Source organism: Panulirus ornatus, chromosome 37, assembly GCF_036320965.1.
Source record: "Panulirus ornatus isolate Po-2019 chromosome 37, ASM3632096v1, whole genome shotgun sequence".
In the NCBI taxonomy this organism is placed as follows: Eukaryota; Metazoa; Arthropoda; class Malacostraca; order Decapoda; family Palinuridae; genus Panulirus; species Panulirus ornatus.
This window is the reverse complement of record NC_092260.1, coordinates 12,273,751-12,291,895: the sequence shown is the minus strand read 5'-3', so window position 1 is coordinate 12,291,895 and position 18,145 is coordinate 12,273,751. Positions and strand designations below refer to the sequence as shown.

Sequence of the window (18,145 nt, the reverse complement as noted above, 5' to 3'; positions counted from 1 at the left end):
CATCTCGGGTGAACAGAATACAGATAAGAAAAAGACACTTATAGCTCCTCGTTGTTTGTGACAGTGGTGCTTAAATGTAAAAAGGTTATAAGATGAGAGTTATATTCAAAACATCTTCATCCCTATGCAGTACTAAACCTATAAGCCTATCTGGTTGTGCCTTAAAATCAGAGCCTTATTCCTCTCAAGATCGCAGTTTTCATGTCTTGTACCACAGAGTTCTGTCCCTGTAAATCACTCCTTCCCCTACCGTGACAGTGTCAAGTGACGTGGTTGTACCTGGAGCCGATCTTCTCGTCGGAGGACATCATGAAACAGATGCCTGTGGAGGGGCGCAAGTTCACCCGTGTGGACGCCACTTGGAGGGAGCTGATGAACACAGCCGTCAAGGACCCGCACGCTCTTGTCGCCTACCGAGCAACCCAATATGCTGCCAAGGTACGTAGATAGATAGGAAAGTGTATTGGTAGGTAAAGCGACGTAAACGATACATTGTTAATGTAGTTGGTTTTATAGAAAGATGATGAGATGACCTACTACATTCATCCATAAACAGACATAAAAGATGATCAGTTGTTGTTTTCAGAATGATGAATTTGTGGTCCATGTATCAATCTCTAATGATAAAGGCAGATTATTAAGTGTTCGTCGAAGATGATTGTAAACAGCCTTCAACCATATGGACAGATATTTAGATTTTCAAGGAGACATTCTTGTCATGTCTTACATTATAAGCCGTCATACACCACAAGTTGTCCTCAGGCATTTTATCTCTAGCGCGTCCTACTGTTGTAATTACACTGAGGGCCTAATGCTGACATCTGAGCAACACTCATGGGACGATCATACATGAGGACTTATTCCTCTTTCCCCTAACAGATGATGAACTACTCTTCAACACACTCCTGAATGCAATCAGGATCTTAAGCCATCTCCTTTACCCTGTGTCTTCACTTCAGCCCCCATGGTTCCAACTGCTACCAAGTCCACTCCCAACTACCTAGGGCATTACACTTCCTCTTGGTCCTCCCCACGCACCGTAGCCTCTGCAGGCAGCAAGATTATTCTCCTCTCAGCCCCCCATCCCCATGATATCGTAGACTTGCCCCTTTCTCAAAGACTTTTGCATTCATCTCCCTAAACACCCCGTCCGGAACAGTGACCTACCTTCATCGCAAACCTCATACCATCCTAGCCCACATACCTTACTCCCCTGGAGAAAACTCCTTATTGTATTTGATAACGTTTCATGAGTGTGTCTGTCTCTCTGTGCATGTACTGATTATGACTGTTATGATGATATCACACGAGTGCAAGTTGTTTCTCCCATCAGGCTACACGAGTGCAACCGTCTGCTGGAGGAGATACAGAAGGGCCTCAACGACTACCTCGAGAAGAAGAGACTCTTTTTCCCAAGGTCAGGAAAGACTTCCTCTTGTCCTCTCTCTCTCTCTCTCTCTCTCTCTCTCTCTCTCTCTCTCTCTCTCTCTCTCTCTCTCTCTCTCTCTCTCTCTCTCTCTCTCTCTCTCTCTCTCTCGGTAGCAGGAAGGTAAGTGACGGCTTGACTAGCTGCCAGTTTTCACTCCTTTGGCCTACGTTGCTTTTTTTTTTCTTTCTTTATCACCTACACTTGGTCTGCTGGCCTTTAGTCCACAAACAAACAACCTCTACATCTCACACAGGACATTAACAACACTTAACTCAGACGATTCGTTCTTCGTAACTCTAGATTTTCTTTTTGTCAAAATTCCTTCACAATTACTCCACTTTCTTTCTCTGTCTCGGTCTATCTTGGTCTCTGTTCTGAAAACTTCGGGTTCCTCTCTCTATATGCTGTTGTAGATAATGACACTACAGTCCAGTTACGCCCTCTAAAGCTGTACCAAAAGAATATATGCATAACTATCTTATAAAGTAAGTACTGGAGTCCTTGTCAGAGTATGTTCTGCTGACAGGAATGTGTTTATAGGCGTTTATCTCTTCTATGTTTTGTAAACTTTAGGCAGATTGAGTATGAAGGAAATACTCACAAATGTTATAGATAATTTGTTGATATTAACAGAGGTATGCAGTGATATGAAAAAGGTTATAGTACTCTTTAAACTTTGAGATGTCCACTTGACTCTTGCGCAACAGGTTTTTCTTCCTCTCCAATGACGAGCTGCTAGAGATCCTCTCCGAGACGAAGGACCCTCAGCGTGTACAGCCTCACCTTAAAAAGTGTTTCGAAGGCATCAGTCGCCTGCACTTCTCGGCCCAACAAGAGATCGAAGGCATGATTTCGGCGGAGGGCGAGCTGGTGCAGTTCAGCAACAGGGTCATCCCTTCTAAGGCCAGGGTCAGCACTCACGTCCTTCTTCTGATGCTTAGATAATCAAATATGACTACTGATACTTGCTTTGCTTTGCTTAGGAATGTATATTTTTCTTTACATAGTAGATTTATCAGGTATTCTAGGTATTTAAGATTGCCATCAGCCAAAAAAATATTAACGTATTCCTTAAAAACAGTTTTTATGAACAAGATATTTGTGACCTGATGCTGATTTCACAGTCGATGGTAACATAATATATGATCTGTTGGTAAGTACCCTCACCGAGCCCATCATGTCCTTGAACTGGAACTAAAGAGAAGGAATGCCACTGGGGAAATTCGAACTAGACGTTGTTGGAATACCACAGTATCGTGATTTGTACTGAGGAAATATTTGTCTCTTGTCAAGATGCAGAATATTGTGCACTAGTAGCAGTCAGATATGCAGTGATCATGACTTTGGTTTATGTAGAACAATGGTGGCAGCTTGGAAACAAGAGTCAAACCATGGGAACTTTTTTCTCGTTTCGTCAGGGTCTGGTGGAGCGATGGTTGGTGGAGGTGGAGGAGATGATGGTTCAAAGTGTGCAGGATGTAGCGGTACGCGCCGTAGAGAACCATCCTCTAACTCCACATCGTCAGTGGATAACTCAGTGGCCCTCGCAGGTCGTCCTCACAGTGGCGCAGATCGTGTGGACGAGCGAGGTCACCTCTGTCCTACCTAAGGGCGAACTCGAGGTAAACTTTCCAAAGTCTGCTCTAGTGGAGGAATTCCCATGTTTCATGGTTTCACCATTATTATTGGCTATCCCTCTTGGCTAGGCCTGCGGGACTAACTTACCTCGCTTTGCTCACGATTCGCCTCGCTCTGATATGTGAAGGAAAGCGTTTGAAAACAAATCAGCTATGTGAAACCATAAAATATGAGAACCCATTGTACTCCCGTTTTCGCTTTGCTAATATTTTCTCCACACACCATCACTGATTAGCGTCCATTACCTTATAGATTTGCCATTTGTATCATTATTACTAGAAGTATTAGTAGTGTTATATACAATATTATTATTGTTCCTTTTGTTTCTCTTCTAACTCTTCACTGGAGCAATGTGATATACAGGGGGCGACGTGCTGTTAATGGACTGAACTAGGGAAACTACAGAAGGGCCTTTTGAGCTTGGTTGTGGACAGGAGGCTGTGATTTTGATGCATTGCACATAACGATTAGTGAATGGATATGAGTATATATGTTTTGGACAATCACATGTTTACCAAATGGCGTCCTAGCTTCGTCTCTTCGATGTATATCAACTGACATATTTCTTTCTTGTGTCTCCCCTGATGATGTGATTATTACTTGAAAGTGCACTTGGGAACTTATCCCGTTTTATTCTCCCCGTGGACTCATAGGAATATATATATATATATATTTTTTTTTTTTTCAAACTATACGCCATTTCCCGCATCAGCGAGGTAGCGTTAAGAACAGAGGACTGGGCCTTTACCTGACCCTATTCTCTGTTCCTTGTTTTGGAAAATTAAAAAAAAAACGAGAGGGGAGGATTTCCAGCCCCCCGCTCCCTCCCCTTTTAGTCGCCTTCTACGACACGCAGGGAGTACGTGGGAAGTATTCTTTCTCCCCTATCCCCAGGGAATATATATATATATATATATATATATATATATATATATATATATATTGGAGAGGATCACAATTTTGCGCGTGATCAAGTATACTCCTATGAGTCCACGGGGAAAATGAAACACGATAACTTTCTAAGTGCACTTTCGTGTAATAATCACATCATCAGGGGAGATACAAGAAAGAAATATAAGTCACTTGATATACAACGAAGAGACGTTGCTAGGACGTCATTTGGTAAACATGTAATGCGTCTTTGGTAAACCATGGAAAGTTTTGTGGAGCCTGGGTGTGTAAAGGGAGCTGTGGTTTCGGTGCATTACACATGACAGCTAGATACCGAGTGTGAATGAATGTGGCCTTTGTCTTTCCTGGCGCTACCTCGCGCGCGCGCGGAGGGAGGGGGGTGCCATTTCATGTGTGGCGGGGTGGCGACGAGAATGGATGAAGTCAGCAAGTATGAATATGTACATGTGTATATATGTATATGTCTGTATATGTATTTGTATGTATATGTTGAAATGTATAGGTATGTATATGCATGTGTATGTGGGTGGGTTGGGCCATTCTTTCGTCTGTTTCCTTGCGCTACCTCGCTAACGCGGGAGACAGCGACAAAGTATAGAATATATATATATATATATATATATATATATATATATATATATATATATATATATATGATTTGTAAAGATGCCGCTCTTTTGCGATCACGCAGGAGTACGTCGAAGTGTGCAACTCCCGTATCCAGGAAGTGGTGGAGATGGTGCGGGGTAAGCTGGACCATGGCACGCGACTCACTCTAGGCGCCCTCATTGTCACTTACGTTCACGGTTAGTCCTCTCTCTCTCTCTCTCTCTCTCTCTCTCTCTCTCTCTCTCTCTCTCTCTCTCTCTCTCTCTGTTTATATTATACCCGAGGTAGAGAGTAACATGATTATTTTGATGATAATGGATGTACATTGTAACAGCGTTCTCTCATTATGATGCGTATGCGCTGTCACGTATGGTTGAGAAATGACTCACCCTCAGCATGAGTCCTGACTCAGTTATAGTTCACCCTGCTCCCAGGACGTGACGTGGTGCAGGAGTTAATCCGTAAAGGCGCCTCGTCCGTGAGCGACTTCACGTGGGTGTCGCAGATGCGGTACTACTGGGTGAACGAGCTGGTGCAAGTGGACATGATCTTGACGCGGCTCCAGTATGGCTACGAGTACCTGGGCAACACTTCTAGGCTGGTCGTCACACCCCTCACTGACCGGTGCTTTAGGTAGTTATCAAGTGTCCTGACTCACTAAGGTCTTAACTGTGCTTCTTTACCGTCTCCACAAACCCCGCCGGGTTGAAGACTTTACACTAATCTGATAGCGTTCCTCTTTGTTCTCTTCTCACTGTATTGCGATTTGACCTGTACTGTACGTGGTCTAGGTTTTACTTTTCTTCAAATGATCCTCATTATCTTAAGGGACTCTCGTGTTGTTTTCTTGATCTGTTCTTCTTTTCTGGCTTCTGCACATGGCCTGTCTCCCTCTGTTATTTGCTGATCTTTGCTCTACATCACTCACCTGGTACCTTTTTCTGTTACATGTTCGATCTTCTGCATTTTTTTTTACCACGGCCTGCTCAGATCTGTGCTTCATGTGCCCTACTTATCTCAACATTAACCCATCCTGCTCTGTTTCAAACCAACCACTATTATCTTTGGGTCCAAATAGATTTGCTCTCCCTTGTGGGTCATCTTCCCCATGTTCTTCAAGTGGCATATCTTATTCTTCTCATCCAAGGCATCTTGTCCTTTAAGTAGCCTACAATGATATCCTTGTGGCCTACGTTGTCACTGATATGGCCTAGTCTTACTATAGTGAATGATTATTTCATGTGACCCAAACTGAAAGTTCATAGCTGGCTTACGTTGTCCTTTACTTAGCTCGCTGCGCTGTTCCTCTGCCTTTTCATGTTCACACGTTTCTGTTCGCAGGTAACATGTCTTTAGTAAATTTGATATTGAATTATTTCAGTATGGACTAAGTACGTATATCTTATTTAGAGTACCATTATAGAATCTCCTGTGAACGTACTTGTTTCTACCTCTCGTACTGTATTGATACTCATCCTTTACTCATGAGGACCCTGATGGGAGCCCTGAAGCTGCACTTGGGCGGGGCCCCAGAGGGTCCAGCCGGCACCGGAAAGACTGAGACATGCAAAGACTTGGCCAAAGCTGTGGCCAAGCAATGCATCATCTTCAACTGCTCTGATGGCCTTGACTATAAGGCCATGGGCAAGTTCTTTAAGGTATGTACCTATGTTATTCATATCTTATCATTACCTAAGGACTAAAATGTACGGAAGAGTCCTAGTGTTACCCAGAGGACCTTGAAAATTTATTTAGATTAACTGTCTTGTCTATATATTGCAGATTTTCACTTTGTAATTGTACATGTTGTGTGTCTCTTCAGAGCATCAGTTTCAGTTCTCTTTCTCTAGATATCGCCAATAACTAAACGCAGTTCAAAATATACAAATATTAAAAAAAAAAAAAGAAGAATTCTTATATTTCTACTTCTTTCGGACGACCTTATTCCTGCGTTCATTTAAGCATTTTTCTATACCAAGTTGAAGCTTCTACCTCTTGTGTTTGTGTGAGCCTTATTCCTACATGCGTTTAGCAATTTGCCATGTGTTATCTGTGAATCCATTCCTGTTTAGAAGAATAAGTAGCACCTTATCTTCAAAGGGCCTGGCACAAAGTGGGGCTTGGGCATGCTTCGACGAGTTTAATCGCATCCAGTTGGAGGTCTTGTCAGTGGTCGGGCAGCAGATCCAGACCATTCAGGCAGCTGTGGCCCGCAAAGCTCCAAGATTCATCTTCGAGGGGGTCGACTTAGTCCTCAACCCCAGCTGTAACATCTTTATCACCATGAACCCTGGGTTAGTCTCCCTCAGACCCTGGCACCTCTCACCAAAACAACATATTCTTGCCATGATAAACAAACTTCCCATACGAGTAAAGCTTAAATTTTTCAGTACTATGAAGACGGTGGCAGTACTTCCGAATCGCGCTTCGTCGAAGCCACGGAAGGATGGATGCAGAGGCTCTCTGCAGCTCGCTTGACAATTCTTTTTTCATTTCAGATCACGAGTTTCCAAGAAAATATTAAGTACATGTGTTTCCTTTATTTAATCAGTAAAATTTGTAGGTACGGCGTGATGAAAGAGAAAAAGGAGCTGTCGACTCAGCCAGCAGGTGCAGGGAGCAGCGAGGGTGAAAGGCTCTCCTGGTAAGGTGGTTCTTCTGCTCCCTCTTAATGTCCACCTTGATAAAGCATGTGATTCATGGCGACGCTGAGATAAACAACTTGGATGTTCACTTGGCTGTTCTGTGACAACGGGGAGCTCGACTAGCCAGTCGAGAAGACAAGTTTTTATAGTTTAACAAGAAAAAGAAAATATGACTGAGCACCAAAAAATTGTTGCGTCAAAGTTCTAAGAGAGATTTGCATGTTAGTCGTACTGCAAGTAGGAGATTACACACATTTAGAAAGCTAATAATCGCAGCAGATTCATATGGAGTCCAGTGCCAATTTCATCTTCCAGTGAAGATTCACCAAACCAATAACAAAAGCAAACAAGTAAAGCTAAATAATCTCATAAAGATGAAAAAGGTTGATGAAAGAATGTGGTTACATGAGGAAGAGTCAAGCCTGGTGGCTCACGGCAGCTGGATCTGGCACCTCGGGTTCCAAGACCAGTTCTAATGTACCAGAGTAGATTCGTAGAAAATAGCCTTTTCATTTTGTTTGATATTGTTTGAAAATACGTATTAAAAAAGGTCGGTAATTTTTAGCTTCAGTGGAATTCCCTATTTCTTTGGTTAGTCGAGTCTCCTCCCCCACCCGCAGCAGCATGACCATCTGTACACGGTGTAGGACGCATGCTCAGCCACAACAACGTCCGTGCATGTTCCCTCATAAAAAAAAAAAAAAAATGATCGTTTCTAACAACTTCTGTTCCTGCTGACAGATGAGAAAGAATCCTTCCATAGTCATAAATGCATAAAACTCATCATATGATTTAAGCTGCATTTGAAAATGGGTAACCTTGAACGGCTTTTGAACCTTCAGAGTTGAGTCAGACTCGCTGGTAAAGACTCATCAAACTGTTAATGATCATTTCCTTTTGTGACGAGAGGCAATGATGCTTGAGTCTGAAGTCCGAGGATTCCAGCGATCTGTTGCTAGATGTTTCATGTTTCTTCTGTCAGCAGCAACATGTTGTATAAAACTCTTGAAAGGTGAATGGTGTCTGAGTTTGTGATGGCCTCTTAAACTGCACATCTGCACGTACAGTAACCGAGTATGTGCTCTCATGCAGACAGTTTGTGTGTGGATGGCTGACTAAATAATCTAAAGCATAAATATTCTTTGTCATTCAGTAAAGAATGATGTTCAGTTTATACTATAAAGTATAATGGCACGAATATGGTTTCTATACACGATTATCAACAACATCGCTGAGGCATACGCGACCACTAAACCTAGCCAGCGTTTTACATCCTCTTATGAACCAGACCGAGGGCATATGACGTCACATGGATCAAATTCTCAGTTGTTTCTGGTTAACGAGTCAAGGATAAATGAAGTATAGGTTCGATAGTTTATCGCTCCACCCATCCAGTCACCGAGTACTAGATAGATGGCCGGTAGGTGAGAGTTACAGAATATGATTTCTCAATATATGTCTTGTATCCGGAATAAAGTTATTGTAAAATAAAGCCCATTGCTACTAAAGCCATGACCTTCTAAGACTTTCATAAATGGCAGATCGACCGTTAAGATGCTCGGTACTTGAGTGATAGTGATTAACGGTATAGGTTTTCCCCGTCAGTTACATTGATATCAAACTGACTAGAAAAGAGAAGCAGGGCTCTTGCCAACCACACAAGGTTCAAAGGTAAAATATCCTGAGGTGCAGAAGAAATTTCTGAGATCCCAGTCTCCCCTTACTCGAGAAAGGCTAAGTAATCGCTGTTAAGAGGCTTGAAAGTCATAAGTAAATCATCTTCATCTAAAGCGTTAACAACTCAAAACACTTTACACTTTAGAATCGTATTTCATATTTAGATCACTTAGGATGCATAGAGAGCGAATGCCATGAATATATGAAACCTTAAAATCAGTTGAATTGAAGAATACCGAAATTTGTTGAATGAAATTTCAGGGGAAGTATATATAATTTGATTAGTATATGAAATGGCCAGGCCACCAGTGCCATCGGACGCGTGTGTGAGCGTGTGGTTCACACTTCCGTCGACTGTTCATGAAACAAAACCGGATGGCGAGGTGAGGGCGTGAGTTAAACAGTCGCTTCACATTCGCATCTTCATCTGGGTATACGTAGAAGTACGACTTTGTATACTGCCCAGTTCGTGAAACGTAAAAATGATGTACTTGGTTTGATTTCGTCAGTGTTATATTAGCTAATCTAGCAACTCGCGAAGCGTATGTGCAATGCATCGCTACACCTGAAAGGATTAATGGCTCAGTAGATGATCATTAGATGTCCAAACGTTCCATCCTCTAGCGTAAAATTGCATGTTCCCTCAGGAGATAAAAGTGCTAATAATGTTTGCCCAACCGCTATTATGGATACATCAGTTGGCGTCCTACTTGAGTTTATTGCTAAACGCAGTGGCCGTAGTTCCGTGTTTCCCTTGCTCTTTGGGATGGAATTCATAAGTGACTTCTACACTGAAAATGTGCTTTTTTTTCATAATGTGCAGGAAGACTTGAGAAGAGTGATAAGTTCCCTCAAATCTGAGTCACTTAAGCTTAAAGTTGACTCTGAGAGCACTATTGTAAACTTAGTAGACATCTGTAAAATGGAGACCAACCAAGTCGTTGAACCATAAAGCTTAACGTGAATATTACTAGTTGTGACACCACAGAATAATGCTTAATGAATGATGCCTCTCTATAATTTGGTACGTTATGCAAATCATATCAACATATGGACCTCCGTGGTGTACTGCCAAGGGTCGAGCTGATAGGTTCGAATCCTGGTTGCGGCAGTCGGTCCACAGTCAACCCAGCTGTTCACCCACCCCTATGGGTGGGTCGATGAAATGGGTACCTGGCTCAGGCTAGGGTGTATACGTATATATAGCGTTAAGGAGATGACCTTGATTAGGGCCTCAGTTGCCTGTGCCGTCTCATTTAACATAAAAGAACTAAATAAAAACTCTTGTATGTTGTACGTTGGGTCAATATAGAGTTGCTTGTAGCATACAGCAACATACGTGTGTAGTGGCTTCTGTAAGTGCTTGAAAGTCGGGTAATAGACCACTAGACTAGATGCATGGAAGATCGTGTGATCGTTAAGACCATTGGTGGACAGTTATTCTTGCGTTAGTATCTTAACATTCTGTATCTACATGGTTGAAATAATGATTACAAAAATTTTGTAGACGAGGTTGAGATGAGGGAGGACCAGAGAGAGAGAGAGAGGGAGAGAGATTTAGAGAAAGATTTTCATTATTAGAAGTTCTACTGAAAGGTCACCTCGGTTTTTCCACGAGTTTGCTCTGTAGTGGTTGGTGCGCTTGGCTCTGGCGGTTAACCAAGAGATATAGAACTTGTGTATAAGGCTGTAGAAACATTTACACTGATGTGGATATAATGGTGGTGTAAGCATATGGTGGAGAGTCAGGCATTTTCGAAGGGCAAGCATTCTGTCCAACTACACTGATTATGTTCGCATTCCTCTTTCGTCGTGGGTATTCGTAGGTAGGTAGGTGCTCTCTCCCTCTCTTCTGCGTTAGAGTTTGTATATTTAACGTCCCCGGGCGTTGGCGTGTGCGTGCGTGAAGCAGCATTGTGTCTGTGAGGTAGGATATTGCGGCTCATATAATGTGACTCTCCATCCCTCAGGTATGCGGGGCGTCGGGAGCTGCCGGACAATCTAAAGGTGCTGTTCCGTACGGTGGCTATGATGGTGCCGGACTACGTGATGATTGCCAAGATCGTCCTCTTCTCCATGGGCTTCGTTCAGGCTGACAGGTTCCTCCCCAACTTTTTTCTGTTCCTCACAAATAACTCCTTACTATAGCCTGACACTTTACATGAAATTCGTACGTAATCTGGCTTAAGAGTTATCATTTCCCTCGTTCACTCTTCTGCATCGTTTTCAGTTGGTGTTGAACCAACCCCCCGTCTCTCTCTCTCTCTCTCTCTCTCTCTCTCTCTCTCTCTCTCTCTCTCTCTCTCTCTCTCTCTCTCTCTCTCTCACACACACACACACACACACACACACAGGAAATATAAGCATATGACGAAATTGGCACACAAACACATATTGCAATATGTGATCACTTATGAATCTTGACTAATTAGTATTTCCAGATCCTACACACGCACTACTTAAGTCACGCTCTATTCAGATTGTTCATATTTGGAGAATGTATACCACATCTTTTCAGTGAGTGTGTGATTAATACATATAATCCAATAGCAGTATGATTACATTAGATTTGTACCACCACGACCTGCGACTTGTTTTCACTCGATTTATTCCACTTTACTTATAGGTCTATCATGAATCAGTAAATATTCCTGGGGCACATTTAGCTAAAGTTCTAGAATCCTCGTTTTAGATCAGTAGAAACATAAGGTTTGGTACAACTACGACCAACAAGTACTAGGACCTCAGAATATCAAACGTAACCCAGAGTTTTTGCTGGACTTGACATCATGACATGTCGAGGAAAGCAGTCTCGCGTCAGCGACGGTTGGGTGTGGACGTGCTTATATGGTTGTGCTCAAAATGTGATTCGAACCTGGAATCGAATGAATCTGATTCGACCTCCTGACGGGACTGAACACATGAAGTCCGACGTAAACAGTGTAGTTATTCGTATTCTCAACTGTAGGAAACTTGTGCGATCAAGTGCAGGTGATCGAGGGAAAGCTTTCAAGAAAGAAATAGGAAGATTGGTTGAGGTGCTGGCGCACAACAGTCAGTGTGCAGGAGGTGATCTCTAGGAGGGAGCGACTGTACTTTCAAAATGGAAATTTGTTGACACAGGCCCAGATGTGGGTGTGGGCTTCACGACTGGCAATGAAGCAACGGGAGTTTCAACCGCTTTTGGAGGGTCAGAAAGCTGTGGAGCCTCTAAAACCGTTGGAGCTCCTAAAACCGTTGGCTTTCAGGATGTGGAATTAGATTAACGTACCCCCAAAAGTAGAGAAACATATAGTGATGGTATATAGTGAAGTGATGACGTGATGTGGACAAAACGTCATATAGCGAACGGACAAGAGAAGACAAGCGCTATGGCACTTATGAAGGAGTGATCCCAGACAGAATACCCCAGAAATGACTGGAGAAAGGTACAGTAGTTTGTGGACTTTGCGCCTCTTTTTCAGTTACTGTTGTTATGGGCATAAGGTCTGGCGCTGTCAGTATGATACTACGTGTAAGTACTGTGGCAAGAAACATCACAGTAAGGAGTGTGCTGAGGAAATAATGGAGGTGGGAATCCTTCCAAAGTGTTATGATTACGGCCAGGCTCATAATGCAGAGCCAGTCAAGTGTGATAAAACACTTAAGAATGTGTTCTAAAGTGAAAGAAAAGATGGTGAAAAAGATATACAAAGTTGTTGATGCGGAGACGCCGATGAAAAACGCTCGTTTTCATGTGATAACTTGGCGTAGGGGAACCACCAGCCTTGACTGTGTCGGAGCCCTGAGTTGAAATCTATGTTGGGACATGAATGGTGGTTCCCTAAACTGCGTAGTCGTAGTGAGCCAGCAGCAGTACCGAGACCTAACGCTTGGTCTCATACCAAGTGGGCGAGGTAAGCCAGCGACATTACCAGTACTAACGACTGTCTCCAAAGCATATCTTATAGAAGAAACCTATAAAGTCACTTCCTCAGTTGTAGTTTAAATGACTTCCATAACGAAAAAGCTGTTGTTCGGGATGACTAGGTAAGGAATATTGATCATATGAAGGCCTTCATGGTAAAGTACTCCAATGGGGAAGAATGTAGGAAACCTTAGAATTATATCCAAAAATGTTAATATCCTTCGCAACAGGATGATTTATTTGCATTACGTATTATATAATGACTGAAATGAAAGCATTGCAGGAAACGGAATAGGGATTGTAAACCGTTGCCCTTTAAGAACCATTAGAGTTTTATTGTAAAGGCAGATACAGGGATCAGGGGATTATCAGCTCTTGTTAAAGGAAGTATACCAGTGGAATTATGAGGACCTCCAACGAATGTTGAGGGAATAGAGTATACAGGAGTCAGGATAAGAGCTGCTGAGGGCTTTGTAAACATAGTAAATGTGTATGCGAGTCAGAATTCACTTAGAACATTTATCTGATTGTTTACTAGTCCAACACTGATGGTGGGATCTAAATGCTATGCATGACAAGCTTGGCTCCAAAGGTATTAGTAATTGGAATGGTGTACTTTGGCATTAGTTCTTTGTGGATAATTCCTCGACTCACTGAAGGGAAAGGAGGACTGACTATGCTTGTTCGTTGAATACAAAGGGTATGGAAGGAAACTGTGAAGTACTCACCGAGTTAGTGAGTGATCGGCTTGCATTATGTTTTAGGACATTCCACTGGAGAAATTATATTAGTTAAAGTAGAACAAGATTTACGCTGGATGAGAGTAAATATGACGATTCCATAGGCCAGATGACGGGTTGGTACAATGAATACTGGTCACATGATTTAGATAGCTTCTGTACTGATCTAGTTGGTCAGATGGGGAAACTTCAGTGGTAAATGCTGAAACGCAAGACACTGCTGAGCCAAAAGAATTATAGCAGAACTCGAATGGATGATTTTACAGTTTCCGCCACACAAAATGTTTTTGGTGAGCGATGGTGTACGTCCTACTCTATTGAACTTGACCTAACTTAGGGGATGAGCGTTCCTAGCCGGGAGCTTCTAAAAATCAAATCCATGGATTGCATGAAACAGAAATTTCGTAACTTCTGTGTGACCTAACTGTAAAGATACTGCTCAAGTGTATTATTGTTATATCTTTGCCCGCAATAAACTTTATGGTAGGTCACGTAGATTTACCATCCATAACCGCTCCTTTCTGTGACCAGCCTGGCGCGGAAGATCATCGACACGTACCGTCTGTGCTCGGAACAGCTGTCGTCGCAGCACCATTACGACTACGGGATGCGAGCCGTCAGGGCAGTACTGCTGGCCGCCAGTAACCTCAGACTCCTCATGCCCGACGTTTCCGAGCCACAAGTCGTCCTCAGAGCCATTAAAGACGTCAACCTTCCCAAGTTTCTGGCGCAGGTTAGTTCCTTAGGCAGTTCCTTGGATGTGTTGCTCTAGTGGGTCAGTTAGAAAGAAGTCAACGTAAATTGGTCAGGTTGTAGCTCCATCAGATGGCTCCGTCAAGCTGTCAACTCATGAGCATTTTTCTATTGGTTTTCATGCGGCTCTCTCGCGCTTCATGCCACAGAAGTTCCATCATTTAGGACGTTTAAGTGGGTGCTGGTTAATGTGGTCAGATATGGCCGTCCTGTGGGCTGAGAGCGAGATGAAAGGCCCTTTGGTGCGGTTAGGTTAGGTTAGGTATTCTTTCTTTATCTATGTTCTGCAAGTTCTAATAGTTCTACAACTATTTCAGATTTGCTTTGCTTGCTCAGCTCTTGTCATCAGCGAAATTAAATGTCTGTTCTTTCTGTTTTTTCATTTGTGTTCTATTCGGTTTCTATTGGTCAGAACGATTCTTACTGGCTTCATTTCTGTTGCAACCAGTACTTTTTTCAGTGGTGTTTGATGTCCATGTTTCACCCACGTACTGCGTTACCATCAGTATAGTGGTAAGTATAAGGCTTTTGATTTTTGTTAGCCAGTGTCTTTCCTTAGATAATGGTGATAACATCACTCTATACTGTATTTGTTTTTTAAGATATAAGAAAATGGAAGGAAACAAAACAATATCTAGTCCACCATAACAAAAGACCATCACGTAGACGGAGTTAAGTCATCACCAAGATGTTTCTATCCATTCCTAGATAGAATAAATCAAGAATTAGGTCTAAGTTATGATTGTCCAGATATTACGTCTACCTCAAGTCTTCGAAAGTGTTATGATTAAAGGTGGTCGAGGACGAGGTCACACCGTCCCTTGCCTGCAGACACAACCAAGTAGGAAGTTTAATGCTCATGTGTGTCGGTTGGTTGCAGGACGTGCCGCTGTTCGAGGGCATCGTGCAGGACCTGTTCCCATCTGAGAAGAACAGCAGCATCACGCCAGACACCGCCCTGCAGGCAGCGCTTCAAAAAACTATGACGGATAATAATCTTCAGGTTTGTGTTATTCTGAGTTGATGTTTTGTCACATAGTCTCGGTGTTTTAACCAAAGCCTTATCGATATTTTACAGCCTCTGTATAACTGAATGAAAACATCATTTCTTACTTATAACTCGTCTCAGTAAACTGAATTATACTATTCGTAGATGATATACACTTAAGTTAGTATGTATGAAGACACTAGTGACTAATGGTTATCATGCTTATGGGAAAAGATAAGGGCATGAAGGGAAATGTCAGGGCTGTAGATTGATGGAGGTGAAAATTTCACTGACAGAAATATAGGTGAGGAAGGAACGATAGCAGAAGAGGAACGTACGCTTGTATAGGAGGTAGGGATACCGCTACAGGAGGTATGCACACCGGCTACAGGAGGTAGTTACACTGGTAGAGAGATGGGTACTCTGGTACAGGAGGCACAGCGGTTGAGGAGGTAGATACATCGTCAGGGGATATGGGTTATTAGGTACAGGAGGGACAGCGGTAAAGGAGGCAAGTTATCTGTTATAGGAAAGAGGAACACTGATCAAGAAACGTGGCACGTTCCTCGAAGAGTATGATACATTGGTGAAAGGAGCAGGTTCAGTAATGGAACAGGCAGGTACAGTTGCTAAAGGTGGCAGATACATAGAAGAAAAGGGGTAGATATACTAATGGAGAAGTTAGAAGAGACCAATATGAACAAGGTAAATATCCTTATCATGAAGGAAGGAGGGCGGCAGATACATGGTAGATGAGGCAAGTGCTTTGGTCGTGTTAAGTACACTAGCAAATGAGAAATGAGTGCTGTCAGCTGGGGTCAGGTTCGCCTATTGTTGTAGGCAGGTAGAATGGTGGAGGTAGACACGTTTGTTTGAGGTGGTGGATTTCCTGCTCAATAAGGCCGGGCCATTGCTGGAGTAGGAGGTATGGGTGGAAGAGACAGGTGATTTGGTGGAGGCAGAGGCAGGTGCATAATGTGAAAAGCAGGTACTCTGCTAGAAGAAAACGAAACATTAGTGGAGGAAACAAGTAGACTTACCTTTTCACTATCTATATTTGATTTTCTTGATGTGATATGGGTTTTCCTTACCTGGGAAGAGGTAAGAACGCTTGGGAGAGACCCAAACACATTGTGAGAGATGAAAAGCGCAAGAATGGCTGAGGGAGTTAAGCTGAGGTGATATATATATATATAGAAGCCAAGTGTTGCAGGATGTGCCTTGGTTCCGGGAGAAGATGCTGCAGCTGTACAACATGATCCTGGTGCGTCATGGTGTCATGGTGGTGGGCGAGCCTCTTAGCGGCAAGACCCAGGCCTACCAGGTATGTTCTCCCACGTTCACACTTACTGCCCTGGTACCAGGCAAACCTCTCGAAAAGAATTTTTCTGGTGCCTTAGGCCATATTTGATAGCCAAGGTTATTAATAATTCAATGATAGTTCTTCTGTAGCCAGGGCAGTCTTCAGACAGGGATCATAAGATAGTTTCCCGTGACATGGGTATTTTCAATAGGCAGGCATAGGTCTCAGAAGGTAGAAATGTTTTCTTTTAGACATGTATTGTTCTTATGGGAAAGGGTTTCTTTAGTCTTAAAGGATCTTTTCTCTTACATAGGCTTCTGCTGCTGTACTCCACAGAGTGGGAGTTCATCAGGAGGCAGGGATAGCTAGATCTCCAAGGGAGAAAGCTTTTTTTTATGTGATAGGGACGTGGTTTCTTATAGGAATAAGAACTGTCGCGTGAATGCAGAATTGTTCTTGAGGGGACGAAAGTACTCTTTAGCAAGTGCCCTTTGCCCATTGAATGTTAAATGCAAATATTTTGATGCCCAATTTGTCTTCCGTAACAGTACTATTCCTCAGCAGTTTTTCCTAGTACATATGAGGTTGCAATCAGGGAGGAAGGGCGTTTTTCATGCATTAAATGTACTATTCCTCTGTGAGTAGGATGAATTACCAGGATATAACCATTAGAGGCTGACAGATTGTGTTAACGGTACAGGTCTGTTCTTCAGTGGGTAGAATATCCTTTGTTTTCTAGTAATAACATAATATTCAGTTGGTTAGAAGATAGCATATTCCTCGAGTATTTTTTTCTACTTCTTTTTCTTTCAGTTGGGAAAGGAGTCTATTGGTATCAATCAGTGGATGGTAATGTTCCTTAGAGAGCAGGAGGCTTTCTGCCAAGGAGCAGAGGCATTTGTAACAGATTAAGGTGTTCCCAGGGAAGGGTTTATACATGAAGGAAAAATATGGGGACGCGGGAATGTTCATGTAGAGATTTATGTAGTAAACATATTGAATAGAATGATTGTTCCCCTGAGAGTGTTTCTCATGCAAAGAACAGCATTTTAACATGCACCATTGTCATGCAGTTTCAGTAGTGAGTAGTCAGGGTGATGTTAAAAGTGCTACTTTGCATATATATATATATATATATATATATATATATATATATATATATATATATATATATATATATATATATATATATTCTCTTCCTCCAGTGCCATGTGAAGGGGATTGATGAACTGAATAAAAACATGCAACATTTGCTAAAGTTCATTTTGCAGAGCTGATGTCCCTAACCCCAGTTTTGCAGGTTGACAAAGAGGATGACATACCTTCTCCTATGGGTTAGACTTGCTATCCTAGTAATATATATATATATATATATATATATATATATATATATATATATATATATATATATATATATATATATATATATATATATATGTATTCTTCTTTTCTTTATACATATTCGCCGTTTCCCGCGTTAGCGAGGTAGCGTTAAGAACATAGGTCTGAGCCTTTGAGAGAATTTCCTCACTAGGCCCCCTTTT

At 42.3% G+C, this 18,145-nt stretch overlaps 1 protein-coding gene across 1 annotated transcript in view; it reads left to right on the top strand.

Annotated features, from left to right (window-relative positions):
- The window catches only part of LOC139760503 (dynein axonemal heavy chain 3-like), a 90,276-nt gene that overhangs the window by 12,695 nt on the left and 59,436 nt on the right, over positions 1-18,145 (top strand). Inside the window, 13 exon segments of the mRNA XM_071683788.1 lie at positions 259-411; positions 413-438; positions 1,334-1,417; positions 2,137-2,338; positions 2,848-3,051; positions 4,671-4,785; positions 5,023-5,221; positions 6,078-6,246; positions 6,689-6,882; positions 10,881-11,009; positions 14,089-14,290; positions 15,191-15,313; positions 16,512-16,622. Coding sequence (XP_071539889.1) covers positions 259-411; positions 413-438; positions 1,334-1,417; positions 2,137-2,338; positions 2,848-3,051; positions 4,671-4,785; positions 5,023-5,221; positions 6,078-6,246; positions 6,689-6,882; positions 10,881-11,009; positions 14,089-14,290; positions 15,191-15,313; positions 16,512-16,622 — 1,911 coding nt within the window.